Source organism: Eurytemora carolleeae, unplaced genomic scaffold, assembly GCF_000591075.1.
Source record: "Eurytemora carolleeae unplaced genomic scaffold, Eaff_2.0 scaffold207, whole genome shotgun sequence".
NCBI lineage: Eukaryota > Metazoa > Arthropoda > Copepoda > Calanoida > Temoridae > Eurytemora > Eurytemora carolleeae.
In genome coordinates, this window is record NW_019396121.1 from 365,492 (window position 1) to 386,371 (window position 20,880).

The window sequence follows — 20,880 nt, forward strand, 5'->3', positions numbered from 1 at the left end:
TAAAAAGTCATTTTTGCTTGAAAGGGAATGAATCGCGAAAAAAAATTAAAATGATGAACTCATTATACGTACTCAAGTTTTTGCGTTCTCAAACTCTTTTAAAGGGTAGATTCTATTTTAAGCATCCACCCATTTTTCCTTTCTGGGATTTACAAAAATAAAACATTTTCATTTCATTAAAAAAATTTACTTTGAATTTGAGTTTGAGAAAGAATATTTCGGATTTTCGAAAAATATGAAATTTTTTCTCATTGTACACTTTATACAATATATGTATTTTGTACATGGTTTAATCCAAATTTTGGAATTGCTCGGTCAGTTCTATTTAAAATATCAATTGAATTTTGCCCATCAGTCCTACTTTGTAAAATATGAAGAAAACACGTTAAAAGAGTTGAGTCTTTGATACAAATTCAGTTTTTGTAAAACCTATATCTTTGCAACCTTATGATGTAAAACTTTGATATTACAAACATACATTATTTGAACTAATAGCATTCATAGTTCCCAAGTCCCAAGTTGTAAAATGTGAAAAAATCAGATTGAATTTTGCCCTTGGGTCCCAAGTCGTAAAATGTGAAAAAATCAGATTGAATTTGGCCAATAAACCCAGATTTGTAAAATATGAAAAAATCACGTTGAATTTTGGCAACAGGTCCCGATTTGTAAAATGTGAAAAAATCAGATTAAATTTTGCTCATAGGTCTAACTCCGTATAGTATGAAATGCAAAACTTTCCCCTTTGTCGACACACGACAGAGAAGAACATGAAAAAGACAGGATTAAGATTATAATGAAATATTTGAGAAATACGTAATAATTATTATTTAAAGAGACTGAGCCGAATTTAAAAAATTTGAGACGCGGCTCAAACATGGCTAGTTCCATTTTAAATTCTATTCAGTGTTTCGAGATTTGAGCCAGCGCTCAATTGATAATTCTTTAAATTTTGCCTCTGTTACCTTTACATATAAATTTTTTTATTTCTTAAATTGAAAATCGTCGATATTCCGTTATTAATTTATATATCTTTCTTATTTTATTGATGCTATTGGTTTCTTTACCTAACTTAGAAAACTAAAGAAACGTTGACAAGCTCTTTAAACTTAGAATCCAGATTTTAATCTGTCATCATTTTCAATGAACCTTTTCATCATAGTGCACAATTAGATTATTAGATTTCCCAGAGAAGAGAATTCAAAAAGAGATTTTTATGAAATATTATAAAAATTGTACTTAAAACTTATTGAATCTTTTTTCTCTCAATATTTAGAATACGATTGCATAAAATCCAAATAAGGTTGCATAGAAAACATCATGTAAAGTTAAGCAATTATTACAACTTGTATTTACAAGGAGAAGAAAGGGGGACCTTTTCTCTCATAATAGTTAGTAACGATTTATAAAGTTTCTCATAACAATAAGATTGCTTGAAAAGATTGATAATTGACTGTAAAATTGATGGAAGAGGCTTCTTTTAGTTTCATTAATATTGAGTTAGAGAACAATACAATTATTTTAAACTTAGAAATCAGACATTTAATCAGGTAAAAATTTTAGAAATCTTAGAAATATCAAAATGAAAAGAAAGTGGTTGAATTGAATACTCTAATAAAAGAACTCGTTAATTTAACTTGATATAGTGGAATTATATTCATTTAATTCAATTAAAATATGATAAGGAACTTGGTGTATGTGAACGTGTTTAAACATGAAATAGTTAAATTAAACTTACAAAATACATGAACTTACTGGACAGAAAGAGAAGGCCAAATTGTGCGACATTATTAGCAGGACTTTGTGATCTCGTAGCTCCTGTAGTTTTGATTGTACGTTCAAAAGTATGCAAAAAGCAATTTTTTTGTTAACATGTCAGAAAATTTATTAAAAATTGAGCACACCTTTTGTTCCCGTTGTAGGGCGAAAAAGTTACTATACCGCCCTAGCTACTACAGGATGAAAAAGTTACTATACCGCCCTAGCTACTACAGGATGAAAAAGTTACTATACCGCCCTAGCTACTACAGGGTGAAAAAGTTACTTAAAGAGACAGTAAAGGAAAAATGAAAGGGGGTATAGGCTGAAAGCTAATCACTTTAGCTCTCGATCGCGACCCATGAAAGTTATATCTGATGTTACATCTCGAGAAATTGATATAAAAATGTAGAAAACTTTAGGTCCAGACTCTATCTGCATAGGAACCCTATAAGCTGAGATTGCTCCTCTCCAGTCACTATAGTTTCAGTAGAAGTAAATCTTTCCATTTTCTGTTTAGCGCCGATTTAAGGATTCATCTCTAATTGGATAATGAGCTAGAGAGATAGATGTTACCGCCATACAATTTCTATTGGTTCAGAAAGACAACAAACACATGACTGAACCCTGATCGGATCAGGCGCTAATAGAATCGGCATGCAAGTTGGGTTCCTATCATCCCAGAGTTCCCCAAAGTCGCTAACCTGATTCTCTTGGGAGACCTCTGCACTCTCGTTGGCAAGCTATGAAATCTCCTTGCAGGCTTTCTCAGCAACATTCACATGGCCAAGGTTGTCCTTTGTCTCAGCATCCTGGTGCTTCTCAGACCTTGAAAATGGCTGCTTTGCTGGTGGATTTATATTCCGTGTTCATTTTGGCATTTTCCCAACCATATGCATTTGGTCAGATGTAGCTCCAGCGTCTGCTACAGCTGAAGCAGCCGACCACCTGTAGCTATGTAATGTAAACTTTTTTAGCTCATCAATATACAGATGTGTAGCCATATCAGAAGGCACTTTTCCGACCATAATCTTTCCCAGAGGCTTTTTTTGGTGACAGAGATCCCATTTCCTGTCCACAAAAGGCGTCCGGTGTATAGAAACCCAAACCCCCCTTAAATCCCCTGAGGTAGAGGTCCAGGACGTCACCAGTACTAACTTCTCCAGTCTTCCGGGGAACCGGGAACCTGAGATTAATATACATACATACATATTACATTTATGAGATTAGGCCTGACAAAAACTAATTAATTTAGAAAATAAATGTGTTCATTTCATGTCCCCAAGTGCACATTTAAATCCTTTTTGTAGTTTTTTTTTACATTTGACCAAGCAGGAAAGTCTAGAACATCCGGTAGAGGACATATATGGATGAGAAACTTAATAACTCTGTCTTAGTCTCATTACAAAGAATGCCATAAAAATGTTGGTTAAAACAAATATTATCGCTATATCATGTTTAAATTATTAATATTTTACGTAAAGAGAAAAATAAAATAAAAAAATTGGTTCTCATACCTTTCAAACATCTCGGAATTGAAACAGAATTATATAATTAATTTTGTTATCATCTTAGTCTACTCTACATCTATGATTATTAGTCCAAAAGAACAATTCAAATAATATTAAAATGGATATAAAATTATCAAAAGAAATTTCATGAAATAAAAAAATTAATTTGTTATCTATTTATTAAAATTTAGGTTTTAAATCATGATGTATTATGTAATAACAAGTTCAACATTAACATCTCCGTATACTGGGTTGTACTCGGAGTAAAGCTTGGTTAGTTCAGATACATATCGGGAGTGAAGACTCTCAATATCCTCATTGCTCGGATTCTTAAAAAATATATGTTTTTTAGTAGATCTTGTAAAATTTTGTTTCACATGGAGAGTTACCCACAAAGAATAAGAATTTAATGACCACCTATAACTTTAAATTGTAATTTGAAGGCTGGTACAGGGTGTTCCACAAAGCATTACAGTTGGTGAAAAGTTTTTAAATGTCTTCTTCCATAGTTTGTTAAGTTGTTTGAACCCCAAGAGAATAATATAAGATTTTGCATGTCAGCCATATTATATTAAAATTGATTTCAAAGTAAAATATATTTTAGTAAAAGATTTTTAAAAGTAAATAAACTGCAAAAGTTTATAATATCTAATATATTATATATGGAAGAAAACATTCAAAACTATTCACCAACTGTCATGTTTCGTGGGACACCCTGTATTTGGTGCTCCCTGGCATATACATAGTTTTAAAAAATAAATTTAATGATTTTACAATGACAGACACTTACTTATATTTATAGTTTCAGATAACCAAAAATCTGAGAAAAAGCTAGAGTAAATTCTATACAGTCGTCTCTGAAGTCTAATTTTTTGTGGTTAAACTTGTATAATAATGTACATATATTTATGGGTCCTCTTATAACGTACATTAATGTATATGTACATTGTACATGTATAGAATGGGGTAGTCAGTATTTACTTTGCACGAATGGGGTTTACCCCATTTACACTCTGTTCGTTAATTAAATTACCTGTACACGTTGTACAAGAATAGGTTTACCCACTACAAGTGTTATAGGTTTCCGAAAAGGCACAATTCCGTATGCGTACTGAATAAGATATTTATGTTATTCAAATTTTGCCATTTAATTAACCTACTATCTTTTGTAGTCTTAAACGTAAAGTGCATTACTTTTTGGATTGTTAAGACATCTCTTATGTGAAATTAAGCTTCCTGGGCGTACTGCAGTGATCTGCAGTACCAAGGAACTATATATTTCTTGTGCAGTACAATCACTGAAGGAAAAGAGGGGTTTAGTGGATTGGAAGGATCACAATTGAATTAAGTTGATAATACGTTTACATCAATTTTAGTTATTTTTATCTGGTAGTTCATACCAATAAATGACAGAGGGTATTCATTTACATAAGGACGTACATTATTAAAACCATATCAATAGTTCAATACCAGTTAACATCTGCATTGCAATTTTACATGTGACTTTATTGAACACTTTTAGTGGAAATAAAAGAAAAAGGTTATTTTTTAAAAAAATCGTAATTTGTCTTTATATTTTTTTTACTGTTTTTTTATTAGTTTTCTTTCCCTTAAGTGCTACTGAGAAGCTATTTTGAAATCTCAGGGGGTGCAAAGGTCCTGCCGCCCCCCCCTGTATTCGCCCCTGGATAAGTAGGTAGGTAGGTAGGTAGATATATATTCTGTATCCTGTATTTGAAATGTAAACAATAAAATCTATTAGACTATATAAGGTAGGATACCAGATATAACCAGGAGGTATAACTTAGTATTGTTAAATGTATTTAATAGTTGTTCTCTTCAGGGGTTTACTTCTTTTATTTAATCCTTTTGTTTACACATGTTTTGGTCAAACAAGGCTTTTAAGGGTACCGTAGTGAATATTGTACGAAAGTAAATTTTTAGGGCTACAAACCAGTATATGTATATGTATATGTATATAAGTATAAGTATATAAGTATATGTGAGTTGGTGATGTAAAATAAAAAACCAAGGCGTTGTGACACTTTAAAGTAGAAAACGTCTTAAACATTAATGAAACTTTTCATAGATGGCTGACCCTAGGAGAAACCTTAATTTGTGCAAAAATTTGCGTCTTTTTAAATACTGACGTTTTGTTTCTACCACAACCCACAAATCACTTTCATAAAATTTTTGGTTCGCATAAACATAACTTCTTGTTTTCTCCCTTATGTTAAAATTGGAGAGATTTACTTATTTTCGCAAAATAAGTAAATTTGCACAAGCAAAAAGTCGCACACTTTGTAATATTTGTAATACTTTCATGTAATCAGCTACCTGTGGGTCCATAAAGAATATTTAATCTATGGATCGAAGTTTACGTTGAACACCGCAAACTTAGATAAAATCTTATAATACTTTACTACACGCCTAGAGGTGGGCATCACATTATAATACTTTACTACACGTCTAGAGGTGGGCATCACATTATAATACTTTACTACACGTCTAGAGGAGGGCATCACATTATATAATAATAATAATAATAATAATAATAAATGGGGGCTTTATGCCATTGCAAAGAAATACGCAGAAAATTTTGAAGATATTTATAAAAATCCTGTGTTGAAGCTCTGACCAAAACTGTGTAATCTTAAAATTTATATTATAAATTTTTTAAACTAATATTTATGTAATGTTCTATCTATATTTCGCTAATATTTTGGAACCTCCATTAAAGTTACAATATTTACCGATCCACAACAGTACTGTTTAAACCTTTATTTGTGTAAAGATTATGATAATAGTGTCGTTTTTGTATTTTGAAAAAATACCTTTTTTTTCTTTGCTGCACAAATTCTTCTTGTTTTTTTTTCGGGTACTTAAGCTTTCTTGATTTCATCGCCTCATTTTTGGAAGAGAGGGTGGGGGGAGGCGGGGGACTAGCAGAATTTCTATTTCTGAATTCGCCAATTTTGATAAACGTGTAAACCCCATCTCTAGACTAGGTCCTGCTGAGAGGTTTATAGACTCCGTGGCTTGAACTAATCCTAGTACACTATTCCAAATCTAACCTAACCTTACCTAACCTAACCTTACTTTAAAAAATTGCTTTTATATCTATTTAGAATCAACTTTTTGATTTAAAAAGAAACTCCGAACCTTTTCAAGTAAATCTATATAATAAAACAAGACATTCGTATATATATGTTGCGTATAGCCGGCCAAACGGCTGGACCGATTGGGCTGAAATTTGTTGGGTGGCCGGGGGTGCTATAGGCTAAAAAAATATTTTTATCCACGGGGAACGCCGGACCCTACCTTAAGTTCTTTATACTGGGTGTCCTTATAATCTTGGCAATTTTTAAATTGCTGTAACTTTGTTATTGTTTGGAATTTTTCCAATCTGTAAAAAATTTTAGTAATCAAATTATGAACGTTTTGTTTATAACTGGATTCACGTCTTTTTCTTTAACAAGTGTTAAAAATGACCGCCATTTTCTTAAATATACTGTCTGGTCCTTGTATAGATATATATTGTATAGTCCCTGTATATATATTGTAAAGCCCCTATATATACATTGTAAAGCCCCTGTATATAGATTGAAAAGCCCTTGGATATATATTGTAAAGTCCCTGTATATATATTGTAAAGCTCCTGTATATATTGTACAGCCCTGTTTATATATTGTAAAGCTCCTGTATATATTGTAGAGCCCCTGTATATATATATTGTAAAGCCCCTGTATATATATTGTAAAGCCCCTGTATATATATTGTAAAGCCCCTGTATATATATTGTAAAGCCCCTGTAAATATATATATTGTATAGCCCCTGTGTATATATATTGTAAAGCCCCTGTATATATATATTGTAAAGCTCCTATATATATTGTAAAGCCCCTGTATATATATTGTAAAGCCCCTGTATATATATATTGTAAAGCCCCTGTATATATATATTGTATAGTCCATGTATATATATTGTAAAGCCCCTGTATATATATATTGTAGAGCCCCTGTATATATATTGTAAAGCCCCTGTAAAATATATTTATATTGATCTAAATATTGTTTGACCTGGAAAACTCCCCTACCAAAGAATAGAACTGGAGCGAATCCAACAATATGCTGGAGATAATCCTGGATCCGACGAACCAGGGATCCTTCAGGATTAGGGATCTAGAACAAGAAAAAATTAGGGGAGGGGATCCAGGGGGCCTTAGGGCAATACCACCCTCTACCCCCTCTGAAATTTTAAAGCGTTAACCCGGTCCTATTTATTTTCCATAAATTAAACAATTATGGTGGTTTGTATTTTCAGTTCAATCCATAAATAGGTAAATTTAAGAATTTGAAAGATTTCTTTTGGTCCTGTTTTTTTACCTGAAAATGTACCTTCTTCAATCTTTCTTTAAGAATCTGTGGGGGTCGGCGTGTACTTCTCTATATATTTTTAGCTACCTGTCCATAAATAAATGCCTCCCCGAATGAGAAGGTTGGAACTAGGTTTACTCCGTATCTCAGTGCTAGCTTGATAAATCCTTTCCTTTTCTTCAAAACCAGGCGGATCTTCTCTTTATCACTAGGATTCAACGGTTCATACAGTGGTTGGTGTTTATATCAATACAAAAAGACAATCTTTTTAAATAAGTTTTGATTTCTAACCAGCTTTTTCAAATTACAAGTTTTCAAGTAAACAAAGAGAAACTTTTAATTGACAGAGGCTCTTTGTTTCCATGTTTATGTGTATCCATGTTGTTTGAAGCTTGGTAGAAATAAAAAATTGTAATCGAAAGTCGTCTCCATTGTATTGATATGCACGACTACGACTAAATTAATTCAATAAGTCATTATTAAAAAGAATGAATAAATAAGTTGTAAAAACATAGAAAAAAATTATGAAATGAAAAGAATAAAATGATAGAATTAAAAAAATTGAACCTGTTTAAACTCTCAGGTGCTCCACCTACTACTAAAACACTGGATCAGTTTTCATCTTTTATATTGACAATTTGAACTTAAAAAGGGACTGTGCACTTTGTTTATTTGAGTTTAAAGGGACTTTGCGCCTAGTTTTATTTATTAATAGGGATTACACACTTCAATACATTTATTTTAACAGACTGCACGCTTGATTTCCTCTTAACGGAGTTTACCCTGACTATACACTTTTAGTTATATCTAATATTCAACAAACACACTACATAATATTTGTTAAGTTAGCCATGGTTAAACATGATTATCGTATCCAAGCCAAAAGTATGCAGTGTTGATTTTAGGCAAAGGAAATAATCGATACTTAGGAGAAAATATTGGTTTCTTGTCCTATTTGCTTCTAGATAATTTACAAATTAACAAAATTATTTATATCATTTAAATTGATAAAAAATGCTGAAAATTCTGAAGAAAATCTTATTTTAATTTTGATCGAGCAGAATATCCACGCCCCTCCATAACATTCTTAGAGATGGGCATCGTTTTTGTGAAAAAATCGAATTTTTTTTCGTGAACGATGGTGGCGTTAAGAAAATTTAGAAAAAAATAGAAGCGTTCAGAGAAATTAAATAACAATCGTTTTTTATGGATCATTAAAATCATTTATGAATGATTTCTAAATCGTTCGTTAAAATGAACTTTAAAAAAGATCGTTTTAAACTGAAAGAACGATTTTTTCAAACGAATTAGTGAAAAAACGCTCATTGCTTTTACTGAACGAACGATTTTTTCTATAAAAAAAAACAAACGAATTAGATGAAAATGAACGATGATCTAATTATTTTCTGAACGACTGCCAAAACTAACAAAATTCGTTAACAAACGATGAACAAACGAATTGAAAAAAGTCGAATGAGCGCATCTCTACCCATACTGTCAAATCCTTTCCTCTCCTAAGTTTCTCTATATCGGACCGAATCATCAATTTTTGTAATTGCTCATATATTTAACAAACTAAAAAATAAGTTTAGTTATATTAAAGGGATACAGTAAAATGTTCACAAAACAGCAGAGCTAAAAAAATAAGTTTAGTTATATTAGTTTAACTAGCCATAAATAGTTCAACTATTTCTCGCTTTTTTATCAGTTTCAACCCTCACAATTTCCCAGAACAAACTTTGTTTTGCATTTAAGAACATTGCATGGTCTGGGTTGTGGGCACTACTGGGCACATTGAATAAGATTAAAGTACAGGAGTCCCAAAAAAACATAGGATCTTAGAAACCATTTAAATGTTGTTCCTGATTTCCAATTATTTATAAATTACCTTGAATTCATGGCAACATGTGTTGTTCGTTTTTAATCTTAAAATTTGACGAAGAAATGTTTGGACAATTTTAATCTTATTTAATAAATTGACGGAGATATTAAGTGTTTAGACGATCTTAATCTTATTTAATAAATTGACGGAGATATTAAGTGTTTAGACGATCCCCCATGGTGTGGTATTTTAGGGGGTCATGAAGGGGTTGAATATTTTTGTCACAATACTCCTCTTGAAATGCATTTGTCTTGTGTTTCATGTTTTCATGTCTTTGTTACCGCGAGTATTTCGGAAGAAAAACATATTTTAAAGCAAAAGCACAATTAAACACAGGGGTTTCGGGATAATCTAAATATGTAAATAGATGCTAACAGCCATATAAAAAGATTCAGAGGCTCCAGCAGCACCCCAATCCTTGATTTAGTCGAAGTAGCGTGCTGAAAACCCCTATTTTAAGAGTTTTCAATGAAATGGCGGGTTTTCGGTTGAGATTCTAAACTGAAACATAACATTTAAACAACTTAGAGACTATCTCTCAAAAAAATTCTGAAGCAGCCAAGCCTTATTTGACATAAATGAGAGGTTTATGGAATAAATTCATTTTGACTGACCCACCCCTAATACCCCACTGTGCCCCCTCCCTTCTCCCGAATAAATGTTCTTTATTATGGCTCGTTACTTTCTCAACCATTAAAGTATTTGATTTCACCGTTTCAAAATGGAAAATAATTCTTTTTACTGCAATAATAGTCTAAATTTCTTGTTTACCTATAGCTATTCCTTTGGCCATATTGCGTTGTGTGTCCGTGACAAGGAATCCTAATATGAATCTAATTCATTCCTAGTACACACTATGCACAGTTTCTGCTGTTCAGAGACCAAGCCTCCATGGTAACAGTGCAGAACAAAGTTTAGAGTTGGAGAAGTTTTTAGTTAAATTAGCTCTTTCGAGTCCGCTGGAGGAGCTCCCTAAAAAGTTTCGCTGAAGAAGATCTCTAAAAGTTTCACGGAAGGAGCTCTCTAAAAGTTCCGCTGAAGAAGTTCTCTAAAAGTTCCGCTGGAGGAGCTTTCTAAAAAGATCCAATAGAGGAGCTCTTTAAAAAGTTCCGCTGTAGGAGCTCTCTAAAAAGTACCGCTTGAGAAGCTCTTTAAAAGTTCCACTATGAGAGCTCTCTAAAAGTTCCACTGGAGGAGCTCTCTAAAAAGTTCCGCTATAGGAGCTCTATAAAAAGATCCACTAGAGGAGCACTTTAAAAAGTTCCGCTGTAGGAGCTCTCTAAAAGTTCTGCTGTAGAAGCTCTCTAAAAACTTCCGCTGTAGGAGCTCTCTAAAAAGTTCTGCTATGGGAGCTTTCTAAAAAGTTTTGCTGGAGGAGCTCTCTAAAAAAGTTCTGCTGTAGGAGATCTCTAAAAAGTTCCGCTGTAGGAGCTATCTAAAAAGATTAGCCGACTAAAAAGTTCTGCTGGAAGACCTAGCAGCATGGAGTATGTACTGAAAAGTCTAGATCATAAGAAGGTTTACAATTTCTGATAAAAACGTAACAATAATCTTTGTAATTAATATAATTCTGATGCCATACTGTACGTTCATATTTAAAAACATTTAATTTCTTGCTGTTTTGCAATTTTTCAGGGAAAATTTGATTAAGTTAGATTTACTCCAAAGACCATTAAAATATGTGAAACCTTCCCCAACTGAATTCTGAGTTTCTGTTCATGTTCCAAGATATTTTTAGAATCAACCCACGCTTTGATCTGAAGATGCTCTGTAAACACTATAACCAGAGAAACAAATATTAAAATTTGAAACAACGACCAATAGTATTTAGTATAAACCTTAAAATTCGAAGGGTTTGGTTTTTAAACTGCTAAATATCCTTTTAAACCATATACAAAAAAGATGAAGTTCCTTATAACACCACCAGGGCGACCTAGTAATGATTCCATACCCCGCTTCGTGGCAGCACATGCTCCACTACTGGCGAACAGCTCTCTAAATATAGAAATGCTATTTAAAATCAAGAAAAGTTTAAATGGATAAAATTTGCATTTTAAGAGGATAATTCCAAAGGACAATACTTGACCATTTTCAAGGAAAGCTGGTATTCTAATAATTCTCAAATGAATTTAATCGGAACTATGACCTCTGATTATCCATGTCTATATTAAACCTCGAACTGAGTATAAACAAACTTTTCTAATTTAACAATTCATTGGTTTTCCTTGTAATTTGTTTTTATGACTTCATGAACAATACCTTAAAGTCTTTTTTTTGCATTGATTTTAAAGTATATCCAATCTAAAGTACATTTGGGAATATTCCCAGCCTGTATCCAGGAGTCCCAAACTGAATTTTCCTTACCTTTATTCGATCTTTTCGATCCTTACTTATAATCCCAACCTGTATCCTGAAATCTAAATATTCCCAACCTGTATCCAGGAATCTAGATATTCCCAACCTGTATCCAGAAATCTAAATATTCCCAACCAGTATCCAGGAATCTAGATATTCCCTACCTGTATCCTGAAATCTAAATATTCCCAACCTGTATCCAGGAATCTAAATATTCCCAACCTGTTTCCAGGTAATTAAATATTCCCAACCGGTTTCCAGGAGGCTAAATATTCCCAATCTGTATCCAGGAAACTAAATATTCCTAATCTGTATCCAGGAATCTAAATATTCCCAACCTGTATCCAGGAAACTAAATATTCCCAACCTGTATCCAGGAATCTAAATATTCCCAATATGTATTCAGGAATCTAAATATTCTCAACCTGTATCCAGGAAACTAAATATTCCCAACCTGTATCCAGGATTTTAAATACTCCCAATCTAAATATTCTCAAACCATATCTAAATATTCCCAACCTGTATCCAGGAAACTAAATATTCCCAACCTGTTTCCAGGAATCTAAATATTCCCAACATGTATTCAGGAATATAAATATCCCCAATCTGTATCCAGGAAACTAAACATTCCCAACCTGTAAGCAGGAAACTAAATATTCCCAACCTGTTTCCAGGAATCTAAATATTCCCAACATGTATTCAGGAATATGAATATCCCCAATCTGTATCCAGGAAACTTAATATTCCCAACCTATAAGCAGGAAACTAAATATTCCCAACCTGTATCCAGGAAACTAAATATTCCCAACCTGTATCCAGGAATCTAAATATTCCCAACCTGTTTCCAGGTAATTAAATATTCCCAACCGGTTTCCAGGAGGCTAAATATTCCCAATCTGTATCCAGGAAACTAAATATTCCTAATCTGTATCCAGGAAGAAAATTAATATTTCCAACCTGTATCCAGAAATCTAAATATTCCCAACCTGTATCCAGGAATCTAAAGATTTCCAACCTGTATCCAGGAAATTAAATATTCCCAACCTGTATCCAGGAAATTAAATATTCGCAACCTGTGTCCAGGAAACTTTATATTTCCAACCTGTATCCAGGAAATTAAATATTCCCAACCTGTATCCAGGAAACTTGATATTTCCAACCTGTATCCAGGAAACTTGATATTTCCAACCTGTATCCAGGAAACTTTATATTTCCAACCTTTATCCAGGAAACTTTATATTCCCAACCTGTGTCCAGGAAACTTTATATTCCCAACCTGTATCCAGGAAAATTTATATTCCCAACCTGTGTCCAGGAAACTTTATATTCCCAACCTGTATCCAGGAAGCTTTACATTCCCAACCTGTATCCAGGAAACTTTATATTCCCAACCTGTGTCCAGGAATTTAAATATTTCTAACCTGTATCCAGGAATTTAAATATTTCCAACCTGTATCCAGGAAACTAAATATCCTAATCTGTATCCAGGACACTTAATATTCCCAACCTGTATCCAGGAAATTAAATATTCCCAACCTGTATCCAGGAAACTAAATATTTCCAATCTGTATCCAGGAAACTTTATATTCCCAACCTGTATCCAGGAATCTAAGTATTCCCAACCTGTATCCAGGAATCCAGAATTGTCCCTCTAGAGACAGTAACCTCGCTTCCATACCAGGGAACTCCTAAAAGTGAATAAATACAAACAACTTAATAAAATATCCATTTATAAAATCACAGTCTTATGATTTTATTTGAGAAAAAGGAATAATCATTCTATTAGTAGTGAGTTGTACTAATCTATATTTCTAATTCTAAAGATTTATATATCATTTATATTTTCAAATAAGTGAAACCTTGAAATCCATTAAATTGGTTAGATATTTATTGAACAATACATTACAATACATGTATCAAAACAGTAGTAAAGAAATTTAGGATTTTTACGGAGGGTAGAGAATCTACAGTTTTTGTCCCAATAAAATTCTTTATTATGAAAAAAGTGCATATTGCATTCGTTGTAAATAAGTTGTATTAAAGGGATACAGTAAAATGTTCACAAAACAGCAGAACTAAAAAATAAGTTTAGTTATATTAGTTTAACTAGCCATAAATAGTTCAACTATTTCTCGCTTTTTTATCAGTTTCAACCCTCACAATTTCCCAGAACAAACTTTGTTTTGCATTTAAGAACATTGCATGGTCTGGGTTGTGGGCACTACTGGGCACATTGAATAAGATTAAAGTACAGGAGTCCCAAAAAAACATAGGATCTTAGAAACCATTTAAATGTTGTTCCTGATTTCCAATTATTTATAAATTACCTTGAATTCATGGCAACATGTGTTGTTCGTTTTTAATCTTAAAATTTGACGAAGAAATGTTTGGACAATTTTAATCTTATTTAATAAATTGACGCAGATATTAAGTGTTTAGACGAGTTTAATCTTATTTAATAAATTAACGGAGATATTAAGTGTCTAGACAATTTTAATCTTATTTAATAAATTGACAAAGGAGTTGAGTATTTGCCCCAAACTCAAACTTTCGAATTCCCATATTTTTGCAACTGATGGCAAAAACCTTTTCCAACCTCCATTGTTTGATGTAACAGAATTATGTAAGGTCTACAACATTGGGTTTTAAAGATAAGAAGACCAGAAAACAGAGTTTGGGGCAGAGACTCAAATTCTTTTTTTATTTTCGATTAGTTTTTTGAAGGTGCGAAAATGGCAGACCCCATTTTAAATTCCTAAGACCATGGTGTATTAAGTATTTTAAGTGTATTTCTACTAAACAGAATTTAAGAAAAATGCATATTTTTTCATAATCCCATGTGTGTTGGTACACCCTGTACAAAATAAGATTTTGACATGGCAGATTTATTTCTATCCCCTATAAACCTTATTTCTTGATGGAAACCAACCAGTTTTCTTATTTGCAAACATACTTTACAAAGTATACATTAACTAAAGTGTGCTTTCAACTCAGAAACTCTACAGAAACTTGTCTTGTAATAGGATAGTTAAATCCAAGAAATTGGAAAGAGATTTCGTCAAGTTTTAGAAACAATATTTGGAATAACCAACATGGTAACAGCGCTAAAAAAATCAGAGCTGGGAACTTTAGAATGGTGGATATCGGGATTAATGCTTGATCCACTCTTTTTCTTAATCTCCAGATTAAATATTGCTTGTTGTCCTCATGAATTTAATCTCCAGATTATTTACCAGATCGAGATTAAGGATATCCCATTCTAAAGTTTTCAGCTCAGCTCATTTATACAGAGACTTAAGATTCGTTTAAGAAGTTAAAAAAGTCTCCATTTTGTCAAATGAAAAAATCATAAAATTGGATATAAAATCAATAAGCTCTTTCTGCTAGAAAAGGTGTCTGCTTTGATCTCACTCCGAACAAAAATGTGCACGCCCTCACGCAAAATTAAGCAGTATTTTGCCAATTACTTCTTTTACACATAAACCAGGAACAAGTGTATTGCAATTTCTAAATGTATATATGTAGACATACACAAATGTACAAGTGAGTTGGGGAGTTAAAACCAAAGGCCAAGGCGTTGCGACACTTTAAAGTCGAGGCTGTCTAAACATTTGATGAATAACTTTCACAGTTGTCTAGATCCTCATGATTCTTATTTTAAATCACCATTTTGTATCAGTTTTAACTATTTATCTCTTTATTACAGGGAGGCAATAGGGATACAATATATATAGGTGGGATTATTGCCAAGGCAATGTAATATTCCCTCCAATGTTTATTGCATCCTTATTGCCTCACGTAAATGAAGAGATATGTATTTTTTTCAACTTTTAAACAAATTTTTTGAAGGCTTTTCCACTGCTTAACATAATTTTTAATTTACATCAAAATCTACCTTTTTCAGGTTTTCAAAACTGTAAAAACTATTTAGTTTTAATTGTAACACATATTTTTGAGTTAAGAAATTAAATCATTAATGTTTTCGGATTTGTAAACCCGTCGCAACTTCTGGGCAGAAAAATTCGCAATTAATTAGATTGTATCCCTAGGGTTGCAATCTATTATTGCGAGTTACGACCCTGATTTCAGGGTTGCAATTTGAATATCAGGGATTTATTAGTGTCATAACTTTGTTCAAAAGTTTAAAAAAACATCACTCACCCCTAAGTTTATTCCTCATGCATAGTTTGAAAAAGTTTGAATAAGATAAGTTGTCTGATTGTGATAATATCTAATGTATTGAGGTTAAATCAAGCTTAATAAAACTTCCTAGACAACTTACTTTGCATGCTTCCTAACCCAGAAATAATAGTGTTTCCCACTGAACATAAAAAGGCGACGTGAGACGAAATTTGAAAAACTTGAGCTAGGTCGACGGCCTATCTACCGCAGGTTCAAATTCTGAATCATCTGATTTAAGTTTAAAGATTGATATAGATTTGATTCGATGATTCATGGTTTAAACCGGCGGTAAATAGTTCAACGACCTCTTCAATTAATTAAATTCAGTCCCAGGCATAATATTGAATATTCTTCAGTTTGACATACAAAGATTAAAACTAATAAGGTCTCTTAACTGAATGGAATTTCATCCTTTTTTTACCAGGAATACATTTAATATTATTCCTGTTCATCTTTATACTGTAATGTTTGGTGGGTAGCACTGTATTATAAAAATACTCTTCTACTTAATTATATATCATCCAGAATTCTTTAAACATCAAGGTTAAGGTTTATACTATTTAGGATCAGAAAACAACTTTGCCTTTAATATCACATTGTCTAGTCATGTTTTCCCCGAGTAACAATAAACCAACTTGATTTCATGTTCAACTCAAACCATGTAATTTTCCTAGTTATTTTTCTTATGAAAGGGAGAGTTAGAATATTTTAAACTTTTAGGGTGAATTATTAGATTTCACTTACCGTATCTTTTACTTAATTCCTTATTTTCAAAGACATTAACTTCTGTGAAAGTTTAGGAGTTTCTTTTCAAGCGTAGTTTAAGTTTTTGATATTATAATTAACTTTGTCATGTTTAATTTTATAATAGATTTTATTCAAAAATAAACTATATCACGCTGATTAAACAGTTCAGTCATCGTCCCAGCAAGCTGTGACTTCCGATCACAATATGACCTTTAAAACATAAATTTTTCAACGTCATATATTTTTCTTTCATTTTTCTTTCTTTTTCTTTTCATTTTCCTTTCATTTTCCTTTCATTTTCTTTTCATTTTCCTTTCATTTTCTTTTCATTTTCTTTTCATTTTCCTTTCATTTTCTTTTCATTTTCCTTTCCTTTTCCTTTCATTTTCTTTCCATAATCTTTTCATTTTCTTTTCATTTTCCTTTCATTTTCCTTTCATTTTCTTTTTATTTTCCTTTCATTTTCTTTTCATTTTCTTCTCATTTTCTTTTCATTTTCCTTTCATTTTCTTTTCATTTTCTTTTCATTTTCTTTTCATTTTTCTTTCATTTTCTTTTCTTTTTCCTTCAATGTTCCTTTCATTTTATTTTCATTTTCCTTTCATTTTCCTTTCATTTTCTTTTCATTTTCTTTTCATTTTCCTTTCATTTTCCTTTCATTTTCTTTTCATTTTTCTTTCATATTCCTTCAATTTTCCTTTCATTTTCCTTTCATTTTCTTTTCTTTTACCTTCAATTTTCCTTTCATTTTATTTTCATTTTCTTTTCATTTTCCTTTCATTTTCCTTTCATTTTCTTTTCATTTTTCTTCATTTTCCTTTCATTCTCTCTCAATTTTCTTTTCATTCTCTTTTCATTTTTCTTCATTTTCCTTTCATTCTCTCTCAATTTTCTTTTGATTCTCTTTTCATTTTCCTTTTCAATTTCCTTCATATTCTTTTCATTCCTTTTTAATTTTTTTTTTATTCCCTTTTGATTTCCCTTTCATTCATTTTGTAACTTTTGTATTTTCATCCATTTTTCCCTCCGTTAGATCTATACCTTGTATGTAGTCTTTTTACTTTACTGATATTTGAAGCCGTATGTTTTATATCAAGGACTGTAAATTCTAACTTTTCTGGTTTAGTATAATAGAAAAGGAAGTTATAAACTCAGAACTGAGCTCAAAGTAGTGTAAAAGAGTCTACTTAAAGGGGGTTTAAAATCAACGAAATATCAGATTTTGATGTACAACAAAATAACTAAGATGGTCGATGTTGAAAAACGTTCATAAAGAAATAAGTATGTTCAGAGATTTTTATCATGACACCCTGCAGGCTCATAGTTATAGAAAACTCTTTATACCACTTGTGCACTTTCTACGAGTAAAATAAAATACAGGGACAGAATTGTTAAATTAATAATTCTTGGAAACAACCTCCATGATATACTATAGACATATACTTTCAGAGCGCTTCGCGCCCCTTTTCTAGTTAAAGTCTTAGCTGTCAACCGTTGCTCTTCAAACTGTTTTTTTGTAAACGGCATTTTTCAGATTTTTACGTTTTCATCTGCCTAACAATTTTCATCTTTAACCCTCCATAGACCTTCCCTGGGGCCATGTGAGTTGCGACATAAAATTTGGGCCCGATCGGTTCAGCAGTTTGGACGTTTATTGGATACAAACATACAGACAAACCCAGGACAAGCTAAATATATATAAAGATTTTCTGCGACACTGAAGTCTTCTAAGTTTCCGTTCGGGATGATCTAGTGTGAACAAAGCATTTAAGTATACCATAACGAGTACAGACTCATTAACTTGATTTTTTTTAAACATCAGGACTACGACTATATTTTTTCCAAATCCTGTACAGAAGTCTATACTAAATCCCGTACAGAAGTCTGTACTAAATCCTGTACAGAAGTTTGCACTAAATCCTGTACATAAGTCTGTACTAAATCCTGTACAGAAGTTTGTACTAAATCCTGTACAGAAGTTTGCACTAAATCCTGTACAGAAGTTTGTACTAAATCCTGTACAGAAGTCTGTACTTAATACTGTACAGAAGTTTGTACTAAATCCTCCACATAATCCTGAAATGAATCCTTGACTAAATCCTGGACTGAATCTTGTTCTGAATCCTGTACTAAAATAAATAAATAATTACCTTTTCAAAATTGACTCCTTCTGTCCCGAAACAGGCGAATGCACCTGAATAAAGTTTTGATAATTTGATTTTAGAACTCGGAAAGAATCATCCTTTAATCTAACAGAGAGAAAAATTGTTGTATCTTAAACCTGTGACTTAAGTACTCGGATAATTCATTCTTTCTGAACAGTTCAACATTATAAGTAGGATAGGTAGGATTTATTATTTTTCAGGAAGAGACAAATTTCCACAATTTAAAGAGTAAGATCAGAGACTTTTACACTCAGAACTAGCAATACTTTATACTAACTAATTTAAGGAGTTAGAAAAGCTACACTCAGAACTAGTAATACTTTGCTAACTAATTTGAGGAGTTAGACAAGAGACTTCTACACTCAGAACTAGCAATACTTTACTAACTAATTTAAGGAGTTAGATAAGAGACTTCTACACTCAAAACTAGAAATACTTTACTAACTAATTTAAGGAGTTAGATAAGAGACTTCTACACTCAGTACTAGCAATACTTTAACAACTAATTTAAGGAGTTAGACAAGAGACTTCTACACTCAGTACTAGGAATACTTTACTAACTAATTTAAGGAGTTAGCCAAGAGACTTCTACACACAGTACTAGCAATACTTTACTAACTAATTTAAGAAGTTAGCCAAGAGACTTCTACACTCAGTACTAGCAATACTTTAACAACTAATTTAAGGAGTTAGATAAGAGACTTCTACACTCAGTACTAGCACTACTTTACTAACTAATTTAAGAAGTTAGCCAAGAGACTTCTACACTCAGAACTAGCAATACTTTACTAACTAATTTAAGGAGTTAGATAAGAGACTTCTACACTAAGAACTAGCAATACTTTAACAACTAATTTAAGGAGTTAGATAAGAGACTTCTACACTTAGTACTAGCAATACTTTACTAACTTTTTTAAGGAGTTAGATAAGAGACTTCTACACTAAGAACTAGCAATACTTTACTAACTAATTTAAGGAGTTAGATAAGAGACTTCTACACTTAGTAACTAGCAATACTTTACTAACTTTTTTAAGGAGTTAGATAAGAGACTTCTACACTCAGAACTAGCAATACTTTAACAACTAATGCAAAGTTTTCGGAATAAACTATGCTTTTGCTTTTAAAACATAAAGTTTTTCGGTGCTTAAAGAGACTGTAGACGTACATACAAAGAGTGCCATATACGATTTACAACCTTTAAACCATTTTCTGATCAATGCATGGATCTTCATATTTTTTCTGGATGAAAGCTTATCATATTCAATTTTGGGTTTGCAGTTTTATGCTTAAAAAACAACTAACGAAATTCAACATTTTTTAGGGAAAAAGTGACCCCATTGTTACTCTAATGAAAAAATTTAAAGATACTACTGTAAAAAGGACATGTCACTCTTTAAATGGAGGCTCACTTGAAATTATGTCTACAGCTCCTTTCCTCTTATCGTATTCTGACATAACAATACGAATGACATCCTTAAAAAAGGATCACTTTGAATTACGTTAACAATCCCGTGCAAATTGAAAGGTTCCAAAGACGTGGTGATTTAAATCAAGAGTTTGTGGCAAAGACTCAATTCCTTTGAAACAAAAGAAAAAGAGTTTACGATAATTTCCACTCCACTGAATCTGTTCAGTTCAGTTTAATACAAAGAATTCAACTTTATTAACTTGTAAAATATTTACTATAATGAAATCTATATAATCGGCACAGGAATAGGATACAGGATACAGGATGCAGGATACAGGATACAGAATACAGGATACAGAATACAGAATACAGGATATAGGATACAGGATACAGGATACAGGATACAGGATACAGGATACAGGATACAGGATACAGGAATAGGATACAGGATATAGGATGCAGGATACAGGATACAGAATACAGGATACAGAATACAG

General features: G+C 32.1%; 1 protein-coding gene across 1 annotated transcript; it reads right to left on the minus strand.

Annotated features, from left to right (window-relative positions):
* Positions 1–3,427: 3,427 nt before the first annotated feature.
* LOC111695566 (2-acylglycerol O-acyltransferase 1) lies at positions 3,428–19,030 on the minus strand. Its single transcript, XM_023464932.1, has 8 exons — positions 18,960–19,030; positions 13,504–13,568; positions 11,437–11,520; positions 8,211–8,249; positions 7,731–7,851; positions 7,347–7,448; positions 4,300–4,377; positions 3,428–3,595 (listed from the first exon to the last, which is right to left on the minus strand). The coding sequence occupies exons 2-8, from the start codon at positions 13,554–13,556 to the stop codon at positions 3,476–3,478; spliced, it is 597 nt and encodes a 198-aa protein (XP_023320700.1). The 5' UTR covers positions 13,557–13,568; positions 18,960–19,030; the 3' UTR covers positions 3,428–3,475.
* Between the last annotated feature and the right edge of the window lie 1,850 nt (positions 19,031–20,880).